This window comes from Pieris brassicae, chromosome 9 (genome assembly GCF_905147105.1).
Source record: "Pieris brassicae chromosome 9, ilPieBrab1.1, whole genome shotgun sequence".
Classification (NCBI taxonomy): domain Eukaryota; kingdom Metazoa; phylum Arthropoda; class Insecta; order Lepidoptera; family Pieridae; genus Pieris; species Pieris brassicae.
In genome coordinates, this window is record NC_059673.1 from 1,160,930 (window position 1) to 1,185,765 (window position 24,836).

The window sequence follows — 24,836 nt, forward strand, 5'->3', positions numbered from 1 at the left end:
CTTCCATCTCGCTAATAATAATCGTATTTTCAATCAAAATCTTCTTGAATTTATAATCGAAAAGGTAATTTTTTTTAAATTTAAAATTTTATTTAATATACAATACTTTTTATTAAATACACTTATTCAATAAAAAGTAAATTTTTCTAATTTGTAAACGCGTCTATGTTAGTACAACAACTTCGTATATAGGAACCCATTTTTTATGGCCGCTACATTTTCTTGTTTATTTCAGTTCTCATTTGACATTCTTTCATATTCGCTTGAACCAGGTGGTGATAAAAAAATAGAGGTCTATAATTTGTTCACATATTGTGTGGCAACGGCTTCAATCTGGAAGTCTTACAAGTAAATCTCGAGGGCGGCGAAATGACGTCCGTAGCTCGAAGACGTGAGCAGGATGATTCGGGTGAATATTCGGATGCTTCGCAAGAAATCGAGCAAAATAATTCTGGAAACGTAAGTTAAACGCTTGCAATTTATGCAATGAACTTTCGTTTAGTCACTAAAAGTATTACGATCGCGTACTTTCTCCCGCGCTCGCGTGTCGGTATGCTCATTTGACCATTTCTCTGGATTGAGGTCAATACCGTTCACCAGTGTTTAGGCTAAGCCTTAGTTCGCTAATTATTGCCAGTGTAGTTAAAATGCAATTGTTGAAAGTAGCTAACGATTTTCAGGATGCTCCTCAACAATCGGATTATGATTCCCAAGGTAGTGATGCTGAACATTCTGACAGAGATCCGGAAGCACAGGTAATTTTAGTATACAGTCAATGGTTTTACGTTAATGCCTACAATTACAAAGAGCTAGCAGCTCGCTTGTTATTGTTCTAAAATACCCAAGTTGTATGTTGTTATAGAATTATTATCAATGCTTAAACTTTATACATTTATCTAACATTTTCAGGAAGCTGAGAAGCGTGTAGATGATGATGAGGACCGAAGTAATCCGCAGTACATTCCTAAACGGGGAACATTTTATGAGCATGATGACCGAACAGCGGCCAGGTATTTAATCTTTTGGAAATTTAACATTTTACAAAAGAAGATTTGTCAAAGAAGAAACATCTAATAAATTTATTTAATAATTTTATCATTCATTAATAATTGTAATGAATAGATTAAGTTTTAGAGTGAATGTGAATATGAATCTACATAATATAAACAAAATTAAATTTTGAAACAATACTGAACTTCAATGCAATTTATATCTAGGTCATACAAACAGGTTTTTAAGATAACTTTCAACTCCTTTTATGATTAATAAATAAATCATTTGCTTTATTTTATTGTCTGATTTGTGTATAAATAGTGGTATAATATATAAATTCTAGTATATTTAATACATTTTATTTATTTACTTTAACTTAAACTATTACATTGATTTTTATTAATTACTTAAACCGTATAGTCTCACACTAATCATAACCACAGACACACATTAAGAATTTTATCTTTGAACTTACTTTTTGGATAATGGTGCCGATAGAAATATTGAATTAACCTGTTCATATATATATATTTCGCGTACGTCGACCCGTCTGCTCATTCACGTGTAGGTAATTCAATATTATTATGTAGAAAGTTACTTTTTCCGTTTCCACTTGAATGGTTCCAATGTATTAGAACTTGTAGCCTAGTTATAAATTTACTGTCTGTTTCAAATTGAGCGAAGCTTTAAAATCCTCTGTAAAAATAATATCATTCTGAAGTTAAGTATGAAAACTTTACGTACATTACATCCACACCTGGTACATGTGGTAATAAGTAAAACTTATATAGTTTAGAAAAAACTAGTAATAAACATGCATTTGATTTATTGATGTTGTTACCTGTTGGTAAACAGTAGTTGATACCAATCCTGACAATTTTTAAGCAATTTTGGAGTTACTGAAGCCTTAAGATCCTATAATACAAATTAAAATAGTTTCAATTCCCATCTGCTTTGTGGTTTATAGTATACTTCTCATATATGGTATAAGTGTTTATAAAGCAACTGTGAAAGAATTATGTAAAGTATAGTTGTTTGGATTGTGGCAAACAAGTGCCTCTTAAATAATAATTGTTAAAAAGAATTTGTTTATTACATATGTTGTATACTTAAAAAAGATTTGGACTTTGTGTTTTTCTGGTAAATTATAAAAAAAATACTAATTTAAAATCTACGAAATGTATACATAATATTTATATATATGTAAGTACTAGCGGTCCCGATGGACGTTGTCTTGCATGATATTTCAAGCGATTAGGATATTAAGCAAAATATGAAAGTACAGCGCCATCTGACGGGCTGATTTGTGAATCTAAACCATCTAGGGCTGCACCCAAACGCATACAAAAAAATCATTCAAATCGGTCCAGTCGTTTAAGACATACGCACGTACAGTAGAATATATGTAAGCTTTCCTTATGCACGTTTGCCGATGTACAGATATCTTTATTTATTTATTTATTAACACTTCGTTACACTACAGAAAATAAAAAAAAATTAAACACAATTAAATCAAAAGGAGAGCAACTGGCGGCCTTATCGCTTTCGAGCGAACTTTTTCAGGCAACCACTGAAAGTAAAGAAAAAAATAAATAAAAATGTATTAAATTACATAACATAGGCAAGTAGTGCAAAAATACATGTTATACACCGTTATTAAGACAAAAAAAAACAAACTAACCTAAAAAGATGATACATTGAAAATAGAAAGAAAGAAGTAAAAAGAAGAATAATCACGATAATTTAAGAAAGTTAGGGATACGATGAGGACAAGTAATGTTTCTTTTTCTTATATATTTCTGGATATGTTAAAGCATTGATGCTGTGACTAACAACAACATATAATTATAATCCTAAAACTGACGGTACAAAATAAAAACATTAGTTTTTAGTTTCAGACTTACCATCATACAACACGTTTCTTTCTGTTAAATAGTGTTTACTCTGTTTTTTTTTTAATGTAATAGCAGGCAAACGGGCAGGAGGCTCACCTGATGTGAAGCGATACCGCCGCCCATGGACACCCACATTGCCAGAAGGCTCGCAAGTGCGTTGCCGGCCTTTCAAGAATTGGTACGCTCTTTTCTTGAAGGACCCTAAGTCGAATTTGTTCGGAAATACTTCAGTGGGCAACTGGTTCCACATAGTGGTGGTGCGCGGCAAAAACTGCCTTAGAAAACGCTCAGTTGTGGAACGACGGACGTCGAGGCGATACGGATGGTATTTTGTATTTTGCCTTGACGTCCGATAATGAAACTGTGTTGAAAAGAGAAAGATGAATGAGTACTATGTTAATGATATAATCAGCATCACGTAATACATTTACAGTGGTGAAGAATCAAGCAACACGACATCAGAAACCACCTCCGAGAAGAAGGAGGAGCCGGCTGCTGAGAGACGTCGTGCGCCTCGCAAATCCGAAACAGTTAATAAATGGTCTCACGACAAATTTAATGAAAACGAACAGGTAATATAATTTTTAAATTCAATTGCTATTTGAATATATTAGTTTTTTGGACTCCATTTATGCGTTTTTAGGTTCTCAGTGTTATCCTATCAAGTGTGCTCCATATATGGATAATATTAGTTGTCTAACTAGCCCCGTACGTCCACAACTCCAAAAAGTCTAGAACTACCTGCACTCTGACCACATGTGACCAGTCAACGTCAAATATGGTGTGTGGACGGTGATTCTGGCACAAATTATGTGTGTATGACACATGAGGGTTGATCACCTCAAGTAGGTGATCAACCCTTATTATAACAGTTACATAAATCTGACGTTTATACCGTGGAATATAGCGTCATGGATAAAATAATTTTAATATAGCCTCACAGCCTATTTACGCAAGGGTGTAGGCATGGACCACGTATCTTCATTAGCTATCGTCCTAACTTTCGCTGTTCGCCCAAACTTTTTGCTATTTATTTATTAAAGTGTACCACATCATACATAGTACTAAACCTACGGCAAATTTTACATCTCTAAAATCTTTCATCTAAAATGTGTGACAATTGAAGTAGACAGTAAAAAAAAACAATAGCGCTACAACCTTTGAGGTCTGGGCCTCAGATTTCTGTATCAGTTTCATGATTCATTGCGAATTGAATAGGCAAGTAGGTCCAGCCTCCTGTGCCTGACTCATGTCGACTTTTTGGGTCTAAGGCAAGTCGGTCTCCTCACGATGTTTTCCTTCAGCGTTCGGGTGAATGCTGAATTCGCTCATAGAAAGTCCATTGGTGTACAGTCGGGGATCGTAACTTCCGCTCACGTGTGACATGCTGAGGCCACTAGCCCAATATAGCTCTTAGTTTTATAAGCTCGTTGATAACCTACATTGTCGTTGTTACTACCCGAGAATAACCAAACAGGCCCTGTCTTCAGTATGTACATTACATGAGTCTAAGCTAATATTTTATTGTCAGTCAGTAATATGGAGTGAAAATATTATACTCACATAGTTCTTTTTTACGTAATATGATGATATACATGGCAAATGTCGTTTTTGCCATGTATATATGTATTTTCTGGAAAAAAATTTTTAGTTTAATCAAAATAACATATTCTAAAAGATAGGTTGATCGTAGATTACTGTTTCAATTAAGGGTTGTATGTATTTTTGTGTGCTGTATCACAAAAAAATTAAAAAAAAAAAAATTTTTTGGAGCGGACTGCCCTTATCACTTAGGGGTTTGAAAGATGGTAAGAAAACACTTTTTAAACGGATTGAAGCTATGTATTATTATTAAAAACTTATAATTATTGACATAATTTTAATGTGTTGAATGTCAAAAAGTATCACAGCTGTAGAGAAAGTTGTGTTATCTGTATTTGTTTCCCCGGAGTTGGTGTCGATTAAAAGATGACGGGTTTTTGCAAAAATGACTCACGGTAGTTAAAAAATTGTTTTCTTTCAATGTGTAAAAGCTATGTTAACCAAAGACATTTAATAAGCATCGGTCGAGCCGTTTCGGAGGAGTGTGGGAACGAACATAGTGACACGATAATTTTGTATATTTGTATAGAGATGTCAAAATGAGATTTAATAATTTCAGATGCCAAAATCGAGGGATGAGCTGGTATCAATATATGGATATGATATTCGCAATGAGGACGCTCCGCCTCACGCGAGGCGTAATAGACGTTATGGGTAAGCATACACACATACGCAAGAACATTTTTCTGGTATTATAGATCAGTAATTTCCCTTGATCCCTTGGGGTTTGGGGTGCTGCATTTTTTAACGCATTCACCATGAAGTGTTCAGAGGAGTTGTTCGGATTAATGCCTGCAGCTGAGTTTCATCATCGGACGTTAAGGCAGAATACAAAATTCCATCCGTATCACCTCGACGTCCGCCGTTCCACGACTGAACGTTTCTGAAGGCAGTTTATGTCACATACCATATGGAACCAGCTGTCCACTGAAGTATTTCCGAACCAATTCGACTCAGGTTCCTTCAGGAAAAGTATCAATTTTTAAAAGGCCGGCAACGCACTCGCGAGTCCTCTGGCATAGAGGGCGGTGGTAAAAAAAAAGAAGAGCCTTTGTTTGTGTACTAAAATAGAGATTACATTAAGTTTATTATATATAATACAACATGACCTCCGACTAAGTGAAGGCCTCAAAATTCTTTCATTTGTCTTTAATCTAAGATTCCAATATTTCCCTGATTTTATTTCATCTTCCCAGCTGTCTGGTGGGAGTTTACTAGTTTGTCTTCCCACTTGGCCATTTTAAATAAGGGTCTTTTTGTCCCATCAATCATCAGAAACACCGGCCATGATTGACTTTTCCACTTCAATTTTTATTAGTAACACTGTTTTTCAATTTTGCCTTTGTTTTATTAAGAGGGGGAGATTTTTTAATAAATGTCAGGATAGGAAAAGTATATACAAATCCATTATGTAGTGGAAAGTGTATATAATAACGCGTAATTCAATCTCCGCATCGTAACGTTTTACAATAGGAACCCCCCCCCCACCCTCATTTTTACGTAATACTTGAACACTCCCTAACGCGTTAACGTCTAACGCTATTTTCGTACCCTATATAACGCGATGTTACCTTCGCACCTACCACCCTGTTGTCTACTGTATATGTGGGCGATTACTGTTTTTTTTCTTAATTGACATAATCCTACGAATCTTGTAAACTTGCGATAGTATATAACGATATTTTTCTTTTTTGCGTACAAAGGTTTAGAAGGTGGCGGTTAGTTGAACGCTTGCATGTCTAATCTGGCAAATGAATAAATATATAGATTTTTCACTGCTTCATTAGCATTGCACCATAAAGATAATATTCAAAGTATAGACTAAATACTCGTCCTAATTCTTTGCAAGTCTCGACACGGAATCTTATCCAAAACCGCTGTACACGCTTTTCATTGCTCATTTGTCTCTTTCTGTCAAATTGTGTTTTCTATATTGTGGAAAGAGACGATTGCAATGATTGCTATACACAACAGATAATATACATTTAATAGAGTCGCTTCTAGATTATTTTAAATGCTTTTCACGCATAGATAGTAGAGATTAACTAAAGGGAACAAATTAAAAATTACGTTTAAAGTACGCTAATAAGCAGTTCGTAGTGTGAGAATGTATGATTGTGATAAGACAAATCGTTCTTAACGTAACGGACGTAACTTCATCTTTTGTTTTACGTTATTTTATCAATCGATCTCAAATTCGTGCCTCAATTCACGATACAAGCACGCAAGCAAGAACAAAATTCAAGAGATGCCAAAATATTTTTATAAATACAATTCTCAACTATAATATCGTTCGGCAGTCATAAGCCTTGACTCTCACGCTAAGGACTTACGAAATGGTTTCTATCCAAACCCACCGCGGTGGTGGTTTGGGGTTTTATATCAATACGGGCGGTTTAACGATCAGTTGAGTTCCAGATCGCCATAAACTTGTGTGTATACTTAAAAAAAAACATTATTTAAAAGACCGTAGATATCTTCCCATGCTTTGAGCTTCAAGTTCTTATACTTATACTCTTCTAAGCTCTTATCTCATAAGTAATTAGTAGATCGACTTCAATATCAATATCCATCTTGTTGACCAACGTGCACAAACGCGTCACTACGCGTACGCGACTACGTACAAATCGCTGCGGGGCCCGCAACCGCGCTACAAAACCTACACCCGCAACCTAACCTAAACCGCTTTCTGAGTCCTTAGTTAACTTGCCAACAAACGGTGAGCTCAGAATCTAGACCCATATGTTGACATTCAATGCGATTATTACGTCACAATTTGAGTCACGTCTCGATTCTGAATTCTGAATACCGACTTTGGCCGGCATCACACTTGCCCACTGGCATCACTTAACATCAGGTGAACCACCCATTTGGACCCTGCTCTATAAAATATCGAGTCGCCATCATAAAGCCATTCTGCTTGAATATTTAGTATACCTTTACTATATTAGCCATTGCATGAGTGCATGACTGCATTTAAGCGTAGCGACGTGTGTATAATGTATGTAATTTCAGACGCGGACCGAATAAATACACTCGTACGTGGGAAGATGAAGAGGCATATAAGAGGCAAGCGATTCAGGCAGCCCATAAGAAACCCCCCAGTCCCTCTGATTTCCCTGAACTGAACGCGGTTAATAAGCCCGGGTAAGTTAATCATGTTTGATATTGGTGACTAAAATCTATGTGTGTGTACGTACTAGTATAATACTCGAAACAGAACGACGTATACGCCTACGAACATTTATATGGAAATTGTATTATTTACAACAAACTCCCAAGCGACATTAGAGAATTATCACTAAATAGTCGAAATTAATCATTAAAGCCTTTTATAAATTTGACGACGGATTTGCTCCAGTTCAAACAGTTTGTATGACTCAAAACTTGGCGATGAAAAAGATTGGCGGAGAGTTTCTTGCCAGTTCTTTCCCGCTCTACGTCCTTGACTTGCGAACTGGTAGTAAATATAAACTGAGAATGAATTTAACATATTTTCTGCTGACGTTCATAAGTGTACTTAAGGAATAAAGTTATTTTTTATAAGTTTTAGTTTGAGCTTGTCACATTTTTTCATCGAGGTTTGTGATATTTTTATGAATAAATTTCTTAAGTGTGTGTTGTTGAAGATTATCAATATTGATTTAGTAGTTTTAAAGATGCTTGTTATCGCGCTTTTGAAGCATGTATAATATAAATTTGGGCGTTTTTTTGTGTAGACGATTTTTTTAAAATTTAAATCGAGTATGTTTCAACGTCTATAATTCCATCGAAATCGGTTCAGGTCCAACAACCTATAAACATACATTCATCTTTATAATATTAGTATAGATATGAAAAATCATATTTTTTTAAATCGCAGTTCAATACACGAATTTTTGTTGGAATATTTTCGGATCTTAATTAAGAATTATAATAAAATTATTTTGAAGAACTTTTATGAAATAACAATTATTTCATCAACATATTGGCGTTTTATTATTATTATTTAATATTAAAAAAAAAACATATTTCAGACGAAAACCTCGTGTCCCACGGCCCCGTTCAAAATCCCAACCGGCCTCAAACGATTCTTCGGAGAATGGTTCCTTAAGACGAAACGCGTCCATAAAGGCCAAATCTAGACCCAATCCTGTGGCCAAGGCTAACACGTCCACCAAAGAGAAGATGCCGCCGTTGGAGAACCTTACTATAACCACTGTTATTAATAACAAGTAAGTATAAGTATTATATATAATTACAATTACACAGAATAACTTTAAAAATGTGTGCGTGTACTATGTACACACGTAAGAAGTTAAACTTCTTTATGAGCTTATTTTTCGAAAAATGATCTACCATATGCAACTTCACAGAAATTGGTTAAATAAAGTTAAACTAGATAAAGTTTAACAAAAGGCTTTTATTATCATAGACATGAATACAAATAATACAATTATTTAATTTTACCTTATCACTACTAAGATTATTACAGAATTTCATTAATTGTAATATAATTATTACTATCATTAATGGCTTCGAATCTCTTCGAATCAGCAAGAAATAGAAGGCGCGTAACGGAAAAATGTGACGCGTAACGGGAAAATGTGACACGTAACGAAAAATGTGACGCGTAACGGGAAAATGTGACGCGTAACGAAAAATGTGACGCGTAACGGGAAAATGTGACACGTAACGAAAAAATGTGACACGTAACGAAAAAAATGTGTCGCGTAACGAAAAAATGTGACACGTAACAGAAAAATATGACGTGTAACGGAAAAATGTGACGCGTAACGGAAAAATGTGACGCGTAACTGAAAAATGTGACGGTATCATTTTTACAAAGCCGATAAAGAAGTTTCACTTGAACAAATCCAATTACACAAAACTCACTTTTAATTTCAAACAAACAGCAACTCCTCCAATCGACAACCAAAATTACACAAAGTAAAAACGTCGTTCCTCAATTCACTCACTCACTCAAGTGGTTGATCTCCACTCCCTCGAGATTGGTGAGCTTTGACCCGTTCAGGGCGTATGCTCCCTTCTGGTGCTGTTCTTATTCGCGCCCTTCTCATACATCCTACCCTTGGTGAGGGCTGCAGCGTACTACGAGACATGGGCCACTGCAGCCCGAGACGAAAACTGGTTGACCCTCACTCCAGCGCGCCTTAAGATTATAATTTGTACATAAATTGACATGATAATCTATTTTAAAATTACTTTAAGGAAGTTTATTGGTATACGATTGGGCTCTGCGTTGTATATTAATAAATTTGTTGTGATACGCGCCATTGTCATAGTCGTAGGTTTGATCCCCGGCTGTGCACCAATGGTCTTTCTGTCTATGTGCGCATTTAAAACTGCTTGAACGGTGCAGGAAAACATTTTTGTGAGGAATACCGGCTTGCCTTAGACCTAAAAAGTCGATATGAGTCAGACACAGGCTGATCACCTACTTGCCTATTAGTTTGACAAATCTTGAAATATATATCATAAATCTGAGGCATATAATTTTTTTTATTCAAATTAATTTACATACTTGACAATATAAATAAATAATTGTACTCGTGGTAACAATGATTTTTAAATTTTACAGCCAAAACAGTCAACCCTTACGTAAAGTGAATGCGACTATCGGACAGCAGGCGCCGGTGTCCACGGATCTTGCTAAGAGGAAACCAGCCCCACTACAGGTTTTTACCAATTTTTTTTATTATATAACTTAAACTAAGAAATATGTTATTTATAAGTGATCGTAAAATCGAGTCATTTTTAATGTAGTCTGTGGATGAGCCGTTATTGTTGGAGATCGCAGCAATGCTAGACATAATAGACATAGACATAACATTTATAACTAACAAAACACATAAAATAACAATAATTTAAAAAATAATAATAGGAGATAACAATTTAAAGAAAAAGGTTTAATTGTGTAATGCGTGTGTGCTGTGATTGTAATTGGCCGTGGCTCAGCATTATGCTGAAGAGCAGAGTTGTTCCACAGCGCTGGTCATTCTGCCAGAGACCACAGCAGATAATTTGCGCCTCAGTCGCAAAAAAACCAAATAAGACTGTAATACTTAGTAGAAATAAATAATAATAGTAAAAGTTAGCAGTATAAACGAAGAAGAAAAAAAAATGTACATAAAATAAAAAAATAAAAATAAGAATTATTGCTAAGCAGTATATAAATAAGTGTTTTTGGGCGGATTAAAAATTATATTACGTGAGATTGCAATGCTAAATTATTTATTATTTTTAAATTTTAAATTACATCTGTCAACCTCGCTCCAATACTGAGTGTTAACGGACGCACCCGTCGACGTACACGCACACGCACGTTTAAAAAAAATAGTTTATTTTTATCGTTCTAAAGTTATTTTTATATATATTTTATGTTTTCTAGCAACTCATAAATAATACAAAGTAGTTTCAACTCAATACTGTACAATATACAAAATTCCACGTTGTATGCACTCAGAGATACCTGACGAAACCTTGGGTTTCTCTTGATTGTAATGAACTCACCTTTAGTGCCATCGCATACACGTAAAACGAACGAACAACAACGTAGGGGAGGCGAGACCTATTCGCCTATATGTAGGAATAAAAATACAGTCAAAACCTCGTGTTTACGGTATCGTTTACAACATACCGGTTATGTCGAAGTCGAAGGTACTTATTATTAATATTAATAATAATAATATTAATAACAATTAATTAATTAATTAACAATTAAACAAGTTAATAATAATAATATTAATAACAATTAAGTACCTTTGATTTTGTTCGTCATCGTTTTTACGAGTAGTTCCTTCGATTCCGTTATAACAGATGTTGTTTGTATATATCTATGTATTAGGAAATTGTGTAACATAAGGTCCCGCACCACAAGAGTCGATATGAAGGACATTAAAAAAAAGGTTACGATCTTCTAGCGGGGAATAGAGACCAATTCTTAAAAGGCCGGCAACGCACTCGCGAGGCCTCTGGCATTTAGTGTCCATGGGATGTATCACTTAACATCAAGTATTTAAAAAAAAGGTTACGATCTTCTAGCGGGGAATAGAGACCAATTCTTAAAAGGCCGGCAACGCACTCGCGAGGCCTCTGGCATTTAGTGTCCATGGGATGTATCACTTAACATCAAGTATTTAAAAAAAAGGTTACGATCTTCTAGCGGGGAATAGAGACCAATTCTTAAAAGGCCGGCAACGCACTCGCGAGCCCTCTGGCATTTAGTGTCCATGGGATGTAGCACTTAACATCAAGTATTTAAAAAAAAGGTTACGATCTTCTAGCGGGGAACAGAGACCAATTCTTAAAAGGCCGGCAACGCACTCGCGAGCCCTCTGGCATTTAGTGTCCATGGGATGTATCACTTTACATCAAGTATTAAAAAAAAGGTTACGATCTTCTAGCGGGGAATAGAGACCAATTCTTAAAAGGCCGGCAACGCACTCGCGAGCCCTCTGGCATTTAGTGTCCATGGGATGTATCACTTTACATCAAGTATTAAAAAAAAGGTTACGATCTTCTAGCGGGGAATAGAGACCAATTCTTAAAAGGCCGGCAACGCACTCGCGAGCCCTCTGGCATTTAGTGTCCATGGGTTGTGTCACTTAACATCAAGTATTTAAAAAAAGGTTACGATCTTCTAGCGGGGAATAGAGACCAATTCTTAAAAGGCCGGCAACGCACTCGCGAGCCCTCTGGCATTTAGTGTCCATGGGATGTATCACTTTACATCAAGTATTAAAAAAAAGGTTACGATCTTCTAGCGGGGAATAGAGACCAATTCTTAAAAGGCCGGCAACGCACTCGCGAGCCCTCTGGCATTTAGTGTCCATGGGTTGTGTCACTTAACATCAAGTATTTAAAAAAAGGTTACGATCTTCTAGCGGGGAATAGAGACCAATTCTTAAAAGGCCGGCAACGCACTCGCGAGCCCTCTGGCATTTAGTGTCCATGGGATGTAGCACTTAACATCAAGTATTTAAAAAAAAGGTTACGATCTTCTAGCGGGGAATAGAGACCAATTCTTAAAAGGCCGGCAACGCACTCGCGAGCCCTCTGGCATTTAGTGTCCATGGGATGTATCACTTTACATCAAGTATTAAAAAAAAGGTTACGATCTTCTAGCGGGGAATAGAGACCAATTCTTAAAAGGCCGGCAACGCACTCGCGAGCCCTCTGGCATTTAGTGTCCATGGGTTGTGTCACTTAACATCAAGTATTTAAAAAAAGGTTACGATCTTCTAGCGGGGAATAGAGACCAATTCTTAAAAGGCCGGCAACGCACTCGCGAGCCCTCTGGCATTTAGTGTCCATGGGATGTATCACTTAACATCAGGTGAGGTGGCCCGTTTGCCACCGCTTCTATGAAAAAATGAAAAAAGAAAAGATGTGTAGTTTCAATAATAGTTTATGTCTTGTATAGTTTGTGTGTTGTTTCACAGAATGCGCAAAGTAGCGCCAGTAAACAATCGCAACAGAAACCGGCTCAAAATCAACAAAACCCACAGGGGACAGGTGAGAAGTTTTGTTTTCATAAGGGAGCGTTCAAGTATAAAGTAGAATGTGGAGGGGCGGGGGGGGGGGGGATCCAAGCGTTGGCGGTACGTGAGTGGTGTAAATCTATAGAAGATACCCATCGCAAAGCGACCACCAACGTCGACGATTCGAAAGGCTCTCAGTTGAATACGGTCCAGTGGAAGGAGCTGGACTGTTTTTAGATACTTTTTTAATACATTAATTTATATTAAATAACGATGTGTATAGGTTATATTATCATTGAAAATACTAAAAAACTTTTTAACAACCATTGTCATAGACAATCTATAGACGATATAAGGGAGCGTTCATGTATTACGTAACGAATTTGGGGGGGGGGGTCCTCTTGTAAATCACATAATGGTAAGTTTTAGGTATAAAGAGTCACTGGGGGTGGTCACGAAACGTTTTACTATTGGATACAGAAACGTTACGACGAGTTTCGTGGGGGCGTGGAGGGGGGGGGGGGGGAAGAATCTCCAAAATTGCGTGACGTAATAATTGAACGCTCCCTAAGGCAACGGGTGTTAAGTGATTTCCAGACAATATATAAAAAAAATACCTACTGAGGCTCTTTACAAGAAGTAAATTCTAGAAATATACTATTCAAGGCTATAATATACAGGGAAATATTCTATATAAGTTACTAATTCTGCATTCAAAGACTTTCTAAAAAACTACTTGCCTCGTCTGTGAATCGAACCGACTTAAAAAAAAAAACTTTAAAAAGTCTTCCGATATTTAAGGTACTTAACATTCATGTCCCATAACTTTGGGACACCCTGTATATTGAAAAATTTAAGACTGACTGACGATAAAGTATACATGTGTGTGTTATTTGTTCAATTAATTCAATTATCTTTTTGTTTTTTGTGTTGTGTGTCTGTTAATAATTGGTAGAAAGAGATAAATGTTTGTGTGATTTTTTTTTTAAATAATTAAATTTAATATTTATTTTTCAGGTGAAAATCGTGGTGGCAGCAAACGGTACAGTAGTTTACGACAACGGCCGTTGGCTGAACCGTATTCGCCTCAAAATCAACAGCAAAATCAATCAAATCATCAGAACCAGTTTAGGCATCACGGTGGTAAGGGAAATTAATGTATTGTATTAAAAAGTCTTTATCGCAATGTCAAAGATAGAATACATTTACGAAAGGAAAAATCAATTAACTAAATAATACCTCATTCGGTTTTGTTGTGTGATTGTGTGTGAAGGTATGTATTTGAGGGTGTGTGTGGGGTGTGCTCATGATGCAGGTGATCACGCTTTAGATGTTCGTAATACTTCAATATAAGCATTCACTGCGATAGCTCAAGTCGAGCAATACGTAATTGAGTTTTTTTCATAATTGGTGTTGATGTGAGGAACGGGAAACAAAGCACGGTTACGACCAACCAGGCTCCAGAAGATAAACCACTCCTTATATGGAAATTGTATTCGATCCCAAGCGACATTAAAGAATTATCACTAAATAGTCGAAATTAATCAATAAAGCCTTTTATAAATTTGACGACGGATTTGCTCCAGTTCAAACAGTTTGTATGACTCAAAACTTGGCGATGAAAAAGATTGGCGGAGAGTTTCTTGCCAGTTCTTTCCCGCTCTATGTCCTTGACTTGCGAACTGGTAGTAAATATAAACTGAGAATGAATTTAACATATTTTCCGCTGACGTTCATAAGTGTACTTAAGGAATAAAGTTATTTTTTATAAGTTTTACTTTGACTTTTGAGTCTCAGGTCGAAGGTCAATAAAAGATTACTTGAGTTGACAATTATTGACGAGTACTATATCAGTGTGCCTGAACGTACACGTTTGCGAATACGTACGCGTATACGTACGTCGATGTTATGTAACTGTTTCTCATTTTACTTTTCAATTTTCCAGAGTTCGCACCGGGTGCTAATCAAAATAATACACAGCAACAAGGCAGTCCGGCCGCTCAAATGCATTCACAACAAGTTGTACATCAGGTAATATCACAATCCAACTACTTTGAAGGTTTATTGTCCCCACAGTGAGGCATGGGACACAGGGGGTTCGTTGTATACTGTCTCTTTAATCGGCAGCTCATGTATGGTCAGCAACGACGCATCTAGACCAGCGCGTCTCTATGACAGCGTACAGTTTTGAGGACGTTGAGTCTTTCACTCGATCGGTCCATCTGATTGGTGGAAGTCCACCTGATTGCCTTCTGTGTTACCAACCACGATCAGTTTCTCCATGTTCTCATAGCCTCTGCATATAGTATGGCCGGAAAAAGATACGATTCGCTGTAGGCATATGTTAGACAGACGAGTCTGTACGGTATACAAATAGGGGTTTTTAGGTTAATCTAATATGTATTTGTTCATATTTTTAGACCCAGTTACGTAACGCGAATGCTACAACCCAACAAGGACACGGGCCATCTCCGCCTCACCAGCCGGTACCCAATCAACCGCTCGCTCAGCAGGTATTTTTTAAACTGCATTTGAAATAGTATTCAATAGAAAATAATATTGATTATTCGAGAAATTCGTCACCCGAACTGAAATCTAGTTTCAGGAGCTGTCAAGGTGTTTTTTCTGTTGATATTTGACAGCGCTCAAGACGAGACTGTGACTTGTGATACGGATAGGAATATGGACCATATTGTTATTTAGGTTTTTATATCATAAGAGTTATCCTAGCGGCTTCAGCGAGCTTCGTCCCTGAGGTCGTAGGTTCAATGGATTTATTATTTGCGCATTTAACAGTCGCTCGAACTGCGACGTGAGGTTTGGCTTGCCTTACCCATAAAGACGAGTTGAGTCAGGCACAGGAGGCTGATCACCTACTTGCCTAATAGATTTACAAAGGACCATGAAACAGATACAGAAATCTGAGGCCCAGACCTAAAAAGGTTGTAGCGCCACTAGTGTTGAGACTAGTTTTGAATGTGTCAATACAAAACACAGATTTAATAATACAAAATTGTATTTACCTTACAAACTTTTAGAAAGTACTTTTTGAAAGTCTTGAAAGTTGATTAAAGTTTGATTCGCGTTCTGGAATACGATTAACTAACAGTTATTTAAACAAAAATATACAGGTCCAAAAATAATTTTGAAGTGAAACTTACCGTCACATTATTCCGTTACGCGTCACATTTTTCCGTTACGCGCCATCTATTTCTTGTTGATTCGAAGAGATTCATAGCCATTAATGATAGTAATAATTATATTACAATTAATAAAATTCTGTAATAATCTTAGTAGTAATAAGGTAAAATGAAATAATTGTATTATTTGTATTCATGTCTATGATAATAAAAGCCATTTGTTAAACTTTATCTAATGTAACTTTATTTAACCAATTTCTGTAAAGTTGCAGAAAAATAAGGTCATAAAGAAGTTTCACTCCCTACACGCACACATTTTTTTAACTACATTTGTTAATTCGTGGCTGTTTTCCAGCAAGTTCGTCTGGGGCTGATGGAGCAGCAGCCGATGGTGCCGCACGGGCATCACGCCATGCACAATATGCCGCAGCCACACAATATTGGTAAGATTTTTAATTACAAGCCAGAATGATCAAAGCTAGATGTCACGAACGAAGGCTGATCGCGGATATTTAATCTCTGGATTGTAAGTGACTCTAATCTAAATAATCTTGCAGAAACTCTTGACACACTTAGGGCTCTTTTACACGAGCGGCACGGTGTCGACGGCATCGTGCCTATTCTAATAAGGATGTAAATATCCTAATTAGAATATAACTTAACTTACATATAGGCCAGATCTAATGTTACATGATGTCTCATGAAAAATGAGATGGAAGATTGTCTCAAAGTGTTACAAAAGAGAATTGTTGTATCAATTAATAATGAAACATTTCAGGTCAAATACAAGCGCCACAAGCATATGCGCCGCCCGCTATGATGCCCGCACAGTACATGCAGGTAAATTGTAATTTTGACGTGACGTCTAATAAATCTGTCAGTGTCCCGTTACGCTCACTGTCCCATTGTCCCGTTACGCTCATTGGCCCTTTACGCTCATTGTCCCATTGTCCCGTTACGCTCATTGTACGCTTGCGCCACATCTATCTCTCGTCTACTCGATTGGCCTATGCGTCCGAGGATTCACTCCTTTCTATGCAATAAAAATGATACAATTTTATTTAGAAAAGTTTGTAATCATTTTATCAAGGTTTTGTTGATGTTATCACGTTAAACTATAGTCCGTTAACCCATTGGTCATGGGACAGTCGTGTTTTTGTCCTGTCTATTTTTTTCCTTAATGACAATTAGCCGTCTCTTCGTACCAGCAACATTGTGACTTCGGAAATCGAATCCAGGATTCCTCACGCTACGATAACTGCAAAGTCTATAAGTGTAAACATTACACACTTATGTTATTTTAATCAAAAACCGCTGCAATTTCAGCAAAGCGGTAGCGGGGCGGTGTACGGCGGAGCGATGTACCAGCCTCCACAATATCCGCCTCATCAAATGTATCCGCACCACAATTATGTAAGTATAAATGGTAAAATAATTATTATCCTTAAAAGGCCGGCAACGCACTCGCTAGCCTTCTGGCTTTAAGTATCCACGGGCCGCGGGTGGGCAACATCTGTATCTGCATTCCGGTTTAGCTTCTATAAACTCAGTCGGAGATGATAAAAACTTGAACGCGATCGATCTCAGGAACGGCGAATTTCGTTGGCTGAAATGGTTTTTTTTAATTTTCAGCCAGCCCCGGGTGGCCTAACGTACTACAGCTGTAGCGAGCAGGAGCAGCCGCCCAGACCTCAGAGGAGACCCACCGCAGCCATTCCCATCGTCAGGCCTGCTATACCCGAGAGGTATTTACCAAAAAAATTACCTTAGGAATTAAAAATATTGCCATGTAGACAGTAGAGCAGTGGTGGCCTTCTGTCTAACCCTCGACTCTCATCCCTGACCTCGTAGGTTCAATAAATAAAGTAAAATTAGATAAAGTTTAACAAAAGGCTTTCATTATCATAGACATGAATACAAATAATACAATTATTTAATTTTACCTTATCACTACTAAGATTATTACAGAATTTCATTCATTGTAATATAATTATTACTATCATTAATGGCTACGAATCTCTTCGAATCAACCGTGAAAGCGTCTCTTCGAATCAGCAAGAAATAGATGGCGCGTAACGGAAAAATGTGACGCGTAACGGAATAATGTGACACGTAACGAAAAAATGTGACACGTAACATAAAAATGTGACACGTAACGAAAAAATGTGACGCGTGACGGGAAAATGTGACGTGTAACGAGAAAATGTGACACGTAACGGAAAAATGTGACGTGTAACGGGAAAATGTGACACGTAACGGGAAAATGTGACACGTAACGGAAAAATGTGACGCGTGACGGAAAAATGTGACGTGTAACGGGAAAATGTGACACGTAACGGAAAAATGTGACGCGTAACGGGAAAATGTGACACGTAACGGAAAATGTGACACGTAAAAGAAAAATGTGACACTTAACGGGAAAATGTGACGATAATTTGTTTCCAACACCGATAAAGAAGTTTCACTTCAAAAATTACGCTCAAAACTCCCGAATTACAATAAAATAACAAAAATACATACAGTATAAGAAAATCTGTGTGTGAAAAATTTTCATACATATGTGTGTGTTACACATTACACACTTAAAATGTACTCCTCTTTTGATTATTATTTTGTGTTCCTTAGTTATATATGTGTGTGTGTGTTTGGCAGAAAGAGGCTCCCGTCTCGATGGTCTCGCCTATATGGATATAATAAACATTGATTGTGTTTTCAGGCCCCCGAATTCGGAAAAGGATAACATAGATCGTATAGTGGAGAATATGTTTGTCAGAAAACCTTGGCCGGCCACTCACGGTAAGATGCTAGACTTTTTTTTTTTTTAATTTTAATGTCTGTCGAAAAAGTACAATTTCATGAGTGTATAAAAAAAAATTGATAACTGTTAACTTGGTGCAGTCTATTTATAAGAAAATCTTAATGATTCGTTTAAGGATAATATTAATATTCAGAGGCGAGACTAACCCCTAACTGAGAAAATCAATAAGTTTTTGACATACATACGTAAGGCTGGTGAGGGCCGTTCAAGTTTACGTAAGCAGTTTACTGCACTTTAAACCCCCCCCCCCCCTCTCCTCTCGTCAGTAAAGCAAGCATAAACGTATGATTTTTTTGTAGTATTGCTTGAAAATGCATTTCGTTTTGAAGCATAGACAATTTTTTTTTCTCCCATATATCATTTACAACAATAAATAGGATTACTGTTGAGAAGGTATTGGGAGACTGGTTTTGGACTGAGTTATTTTGAGTGGTAACAAAAAGTACATACATAAATGGGTAGGTAAACAAATTTAACTAAGGAAAGTAAAACAAAACAAAGCAGTCAGCCAGTTAGGAGTTGATGTGTGGGTTATATGTGTACAAAACTGAATAATTACTGTTGACGTAATCACCAAATAAGAAATCAAAAAAGAGCCCCCCCCCCCCCCCCCCCCCCCCCCCCCTTATAGTGCTTACGTAATACTTTACGTACCAATTTTTCAAAAAATCCACGAATGGGTTATATAAATCATGACCATAAATGGCGTTATGGAGTAGAATAACTTAAAAATAGATAAAAAATCCATAAACAAGAATATAGAATTCCATTCGTCAGTCACGTGACACGAAACAGTCGCGGATTGGTCGAATCGATGATCCGACATTTATTATTATTAGATATAGGCGCATCATAATACTGTTTTGGACTTTTTGATCGTACATATTATATGTGTGTGTAATGTGTTTGTCTATGGTAAATCATGATACGTCATAGGTCCGTCCTATTGTATAGAATAGGGGGTAAAAGGGCAGGAGTGACATGGCCGCCCATGGACAATAAAAGTCATAAGGCTCGCAAGTGCGTTGGCGGTGTGTGAGTGGCGTAAATGCTGTAGAAGATACAGAGAGACCACTCTATATCCATCGCCAAGGGACCACCAAGGCTCTCAGTTGAATACGGTCCAGTGGAAGGAGCTGGACTGTTTTTAGATACTTTTTTGATACATTAATTTATATTAAATAACGATGTGTATAAGTTATATTATCATTGAAAATAGTAAAAAATGCTTTTTAACAATCATTGTCATAGACAATCTATAGACGATATAAGGGAGAGTTCATGTATTACGTAACGAATTTGGGGGGGGGGGTCCTCTTGTAAATCACATAATGGTAAGTTTTAGGTATAAAGGGTCACTGGGGGTGGTCACGAAACGTTTTACTATTGGATACAGAAACGTTACGACGAGTTTCGTGGGGTTGGGGGGGGGGGGGGGTTGGGTCAAGAATCTCCAAAAATTACGTGACGTTATACTTGAATGCTCCCTAAACATTATTCCTTTTGTCCTATTAAACCCTTTTCCCCGTTCCCATTTCCCTTAGGTCTATGGAAGAGGGTATACCTCGCATGGATCAATTCCCGATTGTAAAGGAACAGCCATGAGTTTTACCAAGTTTTCTATTTTAGTTGTGTTAGTATTATTTGAATGTAGTTTATTTTTGACAAACTGGAGTCGTACTTAGCGTTTTGTCCCAAGTAGAAGATCGTATATACGTTGCAGTAATGTGATGCGACTAAGTATTTTTAGGATTAGTAATTTTGAGTACTTACAAGCATATATAAGCTTTACTGACGTTAGTATATATCAGTGTTTTCTAACGCGAGCCCCCCCACCCCCCACTGAGGGGCAATATATCGGAAACTTATCTGTAATTTGAAATTCACTTTTGAAAATTATCATACTGTGTTTCGTTAACAAATTCCTAGTATTTTCTTTCTATAATCTATTTCTTAAGTAAGATTTTTTAAATATTAATTAATGGTGTTATATATGTCTTCCTAAAATTCTCATGAACACAAAATAGAGGAAATACTGATATATTACTAAAGTATAGTTTGAACACTTATATTGTTGTATAAAAACTAAATCAGTTGTATCATTAGGTGTCTCTTTTTATCATAGCGTAAACACGTTATGACAGAAAGAGATGCATGCCTTAATAGAAACAATGCTATTAGACGGATTTCGTTGTTTAAATACTTATATATGTACTATATTTTAATTCAGATGCGAAAGACAAGGAGAAGAGTCTAGAGCCTCAAAGTAAGGATTCCTCTCAGCCTAACAGTTTGACATCCAGCTCAATATCTACCGATTCCAAAACGGAAGAGAAGAAAGAAATAGTCCAAGAAGCAAAAGAAATAATCCAGGAACCGAAAGAAATCCAAGAAGTGCAGAAGGAGAGTCAGGATAGCCAGAAAGAGAGTCAAGAAGAGACGGAAAGAGAAACGGAGGCCTGACATGGAAGATTTCGTGAGTGTTATGAGTACTTTAGGAGATAGGGATTTTTGAATTTTAAATAAAAACTTTATAAAGTGAATCTTCAAATTTCGAACATAAGTGACGTAATTAGGTTTGTAATCTGTGCTTTTACCATAGTTAAAAAATTCTATACACTGTTTCACATAGACTATACTCCAGAATATATAATGTATAAACTTGGCGAATTGTGTGAGATCCTATAGGTCCCTTTGGGGTATGACATATTTTTGGATATATAAAATTCATTGTTTATCCAACTAAAGTGGTGCATAAAAAACATAGACAATACTATGTATAGATTATAATCACTACTATAGTTTCATTCCGTAGACTACAAAATTCTATAAGTACGCAAATGTTTTGGTATCAAAATTATAGTTATAAAATTTTAATTATAAATATAGTTAGGTATCTTAAATTGTATAGTTTTGACTGAAAAATAATAAACTTTAAGTAAGTTTGGTATAATTAGAACTGCAAATTGAATCATATTTTTCTAAAAATAAATTATGTCTTGTACCATATTATTTTCAGTAAAAACAATCAAGGGAAAACCCAAAACATTTCCTCACAAATTTAAAACTAAATAGCCTTGAAATAGATAAATTGTAGACTAGGATAATTAAATTGTATGAATTTTGAATTTATGGAAGTACCAATATTGTTGTCTTTTATTTATTTCGCTTTTACGTAATTTGAAAATAGAACATCAAAATTAATGAAGGTTGTATCACTAAGTTTTCGTTGACAAATTCAACTCTAATCTGTGGCTACGAACTTTTTCATGTTTACATATTCTGTAATCTATTATGATTACTAATCTGTGGATGCGCGGGATTTAACAGTTGCTATTTCTTACTTTACAACTCTTAAAATTCTTTATTGTAATCGATGGCATATTCTGTAATCTATTATGATTACTAATCTGTGGATGCGCGGAATTAAACAGTTGCCAGTTTTTACTTTACAACTCTTAAAATTCTTTATTGTAATCGATGGCATATTCTGTAATCTATTATGATTACTAATCTGTGGATGCGCGGGATTTAACAGTTGCTATTTCTTACTTTACAACTCTTAAAATTCTTTATTGTAATCGATGGCATATTCTGTAATCTATTATGATTACTAATCTGTGGATGCGCGGGAATAAACAGTTGCCATTTCTTACTTTACAACTCTTACATGCATTTTGTTGTACTCGATGGCATATTGTGTAATCTGTGGCTGCATGAGATTTAACCGGAGTTGCCATTTCTCACTTTAAAACTTTTTTTTTTAAATCGTTGACACATACGTATACTTAGTAATCTGCACAAGACGTTTATAAGTTCTGTAACATTGACATTTTGACAGCAATCTATGTGATTTAAAGTATAAAACTATAATCATATTGAAAATTAACTTAAATTATTTTCACCTATCAATCTCCATTGTGCCTTTTTCATCTACACGACACTGCCGATGTACCTTGTACCAAGTTGGCACAAATAAGCCATAAACATTGGATTGAATAAAAGTATAATTCTTTTTAACACATCTCGATTTACTGTTTACTAATTAGACTAAGCAATCGGCAGTTTAGTAGAGTTTATACACACAGATTTGTGTTGACTGTTAATGTGTTTTCATTTCCATAAAATAAACGAGAAATTTCTTTGACAAGATTATTGTTACAGAACTTTACACACGCTGTTAAAGATTACTAACTAGGTTTGTATCAGTTGTAACTTCATTTACGTAATATTTATTTTAACGTCAGTTAAAGTCCATATTTTCCGTGCTGTAACTAGACTTTTTTTTAAAAGCTTGTCGTTTAAAGGGTAGATAAAAGTTTTTCTTGGCTGTTCTAAGAAATCTTCAGTTGGGTACAGATATGGGCAGCGTGTTTTAAAGGTCAAAGCTCTGTAATAATGCCGCTACTGTAGTGAAAAGCTAAGCGTTAACACCGGCAGGCGTGAGGAGGAACTTTGATGAACGTATGCCATCTCATTCTATATCTATATGAGAAAGGGAGAACAATATATTGGTTTGTCCTATTTTCTTTTGTCAGTTATTAAGTGTTTAGGTTTTACTCAAGCTGTAGGTATAGAAAATGGAGTCTCAAATGATAGGTGATCGAAGCAAAAAAATTTTTAATAACGCAATGTTTCTCGGTAATTTTGAGAAGTCGTTTAAACAATCTACATATCTTAGGAAAAATAAAACGTATTATTACTCAGTACATAACAGTTATTAATAGCCTTATTTAAGAAATACAAAATATATACACTATAACTATTGTTTTTCTAAATCTACGATAACCGGTTCTGTGTGCGTACGAGCAAAGGCCAGCCCCAATTACCTCCAGTTTTCTTTATTGTACACTAATTTCGTTCAGGTCTTTCCAGCCGTTACCACGATTTCATGGGCCCAACTTTTGAACAGCCTTTCTCATTTTCTTTTATGGTTGCTATAGTGTTACAATTTTTCTCCATTTATCTGCTGTTATGGTATGTCCAGCACTTTTCCATTTTAGTTGTTTTATTTTGTATGTAACGACAGTAAACCCTGTTTTATCACTTAAATTCTTGTTACTTATTTTGTCAATTCTTTTCTTTATAATACTTCGTTCACATTGTGCTCACATAACATATAGTTACATTAGTGTAAATATTTAAAAATAACTAACTGTAACCGCTGGTTATGACAGAAACGTTTAGGCAGAGACAAGGGATATGTTGCTTACATAAATATCGATCGCAGAGAATTAATACGAAAAATCTTGCTTATAAAACTACTATGTTTATCTATCTACATCGTGTAGGAAAGAAGCGGATATAGAGGTATAAAGCTTTTACAATTTTTTATGTTCAAAACCTTTGAGCAAGGACTGCTAGTATGTTTGACATATTAACGACAATTACTTCATTTTCTTTACCTGTGTAAGTTCACTAGTCTTTATTTAAGTGTATTGCTAAATTTGAAAAAATGGCAACATTTCACAGAATTGTTGTTATTGTATCGTAACTGAAACTGAAAATTTGTAAAAAATAAAAAAATAACAAAAACAGCTTTTGTATACTTCTAGTTATTTATTATTAAGTAAATTTCATTTAATTGAATTGTGTTTTATTTTTTATACTATATTTACATTATAAATATGTGATGGCAGTTAAAATTTCAGTGAAAAAAAAATTTGCACAGTTCTCCCACTCTAAACCCTTTATTTGGAAAACTAAGTAAGTTAGTAAGTGTACTTAGTTGCCAATATAAATTAATTAATTTTATTTGAATACCTGACTATAATGGTTTAAGCAACAAGAATTCTAATCAAGGCTTGGTAGTAGTGATGTGGTGCTGGCGGTGAATGCTCAGAATACCATGGACTGCGTAGCGCTCCAATTCATCGATCCTGACCAACACCGCATACAGACTCGC

The 24,836-nt window shown here is 35.9% G+C and overlaps 1 protein-coding gene across 3 annotated transcripts; it reads left to right on the plus strand.

Moving 5' to 3' along the window:
- On the plus strand, nucleotides 1–24,504 carry LOC123714061 (protein CASC3). 3 transcript variants are annotated; one of them, XM_045668146.1, is made up of 19 exons: nucleotides 1–64; nucleotides 273–459; nucleotides 681–755; nucleotides 910–1,010; nucleotides 3,322–3,460; nucleotides 5,050–5,144; nucleotides 7,506–7,637; nucleotides 8,507–8,704; nucleotides 10,072–10,168; nucleotides 12,935–13,007; nucleotides 13,991–14,116; nucleotides 14,919–15,004; nucleotides 15,394–15,486; nucleotides 16,469–16,556; nucleotides 16,892–16,953; nucleotides 17,440–17,526; nucleotides 17,746–17,858; nucleotides 18,830–18,909; nucleotides 21,162–24,504. In XM_045668146.1, the coding sequence occupies exons 2-19, from the start codon at nucleotides 370–372 to the stop codon at nucleotides 21,392–21,394; spliced, it is 1,968 nt and encodes a 655-aa protein (XP_045524102.1). In that variant the 5' UTR covers nucleotides 1–64; nucleotides 273–369; the 3' UTR covers nucleotides 21,395–24,504. The 3 variants fall into 3 exon arrangements, with proteins under 3 accessions (XP_045524102.1, XP_045524103.1, XP_045524101.1); XM_045668147.1 differs by lacking the exons at nucleotides 1–64; nucleotides 21,162–24,504 and adding an exon at nucleotides 20,476–20,556 and having other exon boundaries at nucleotides 209–459; XM_045668145.1 differs by lacking the exon at nucleotides 1–64 and having other exon boundaries at nucleotides 210–459.
- Nucleotides 24,505–24,836: the final 332 nt, after the last annotated feature.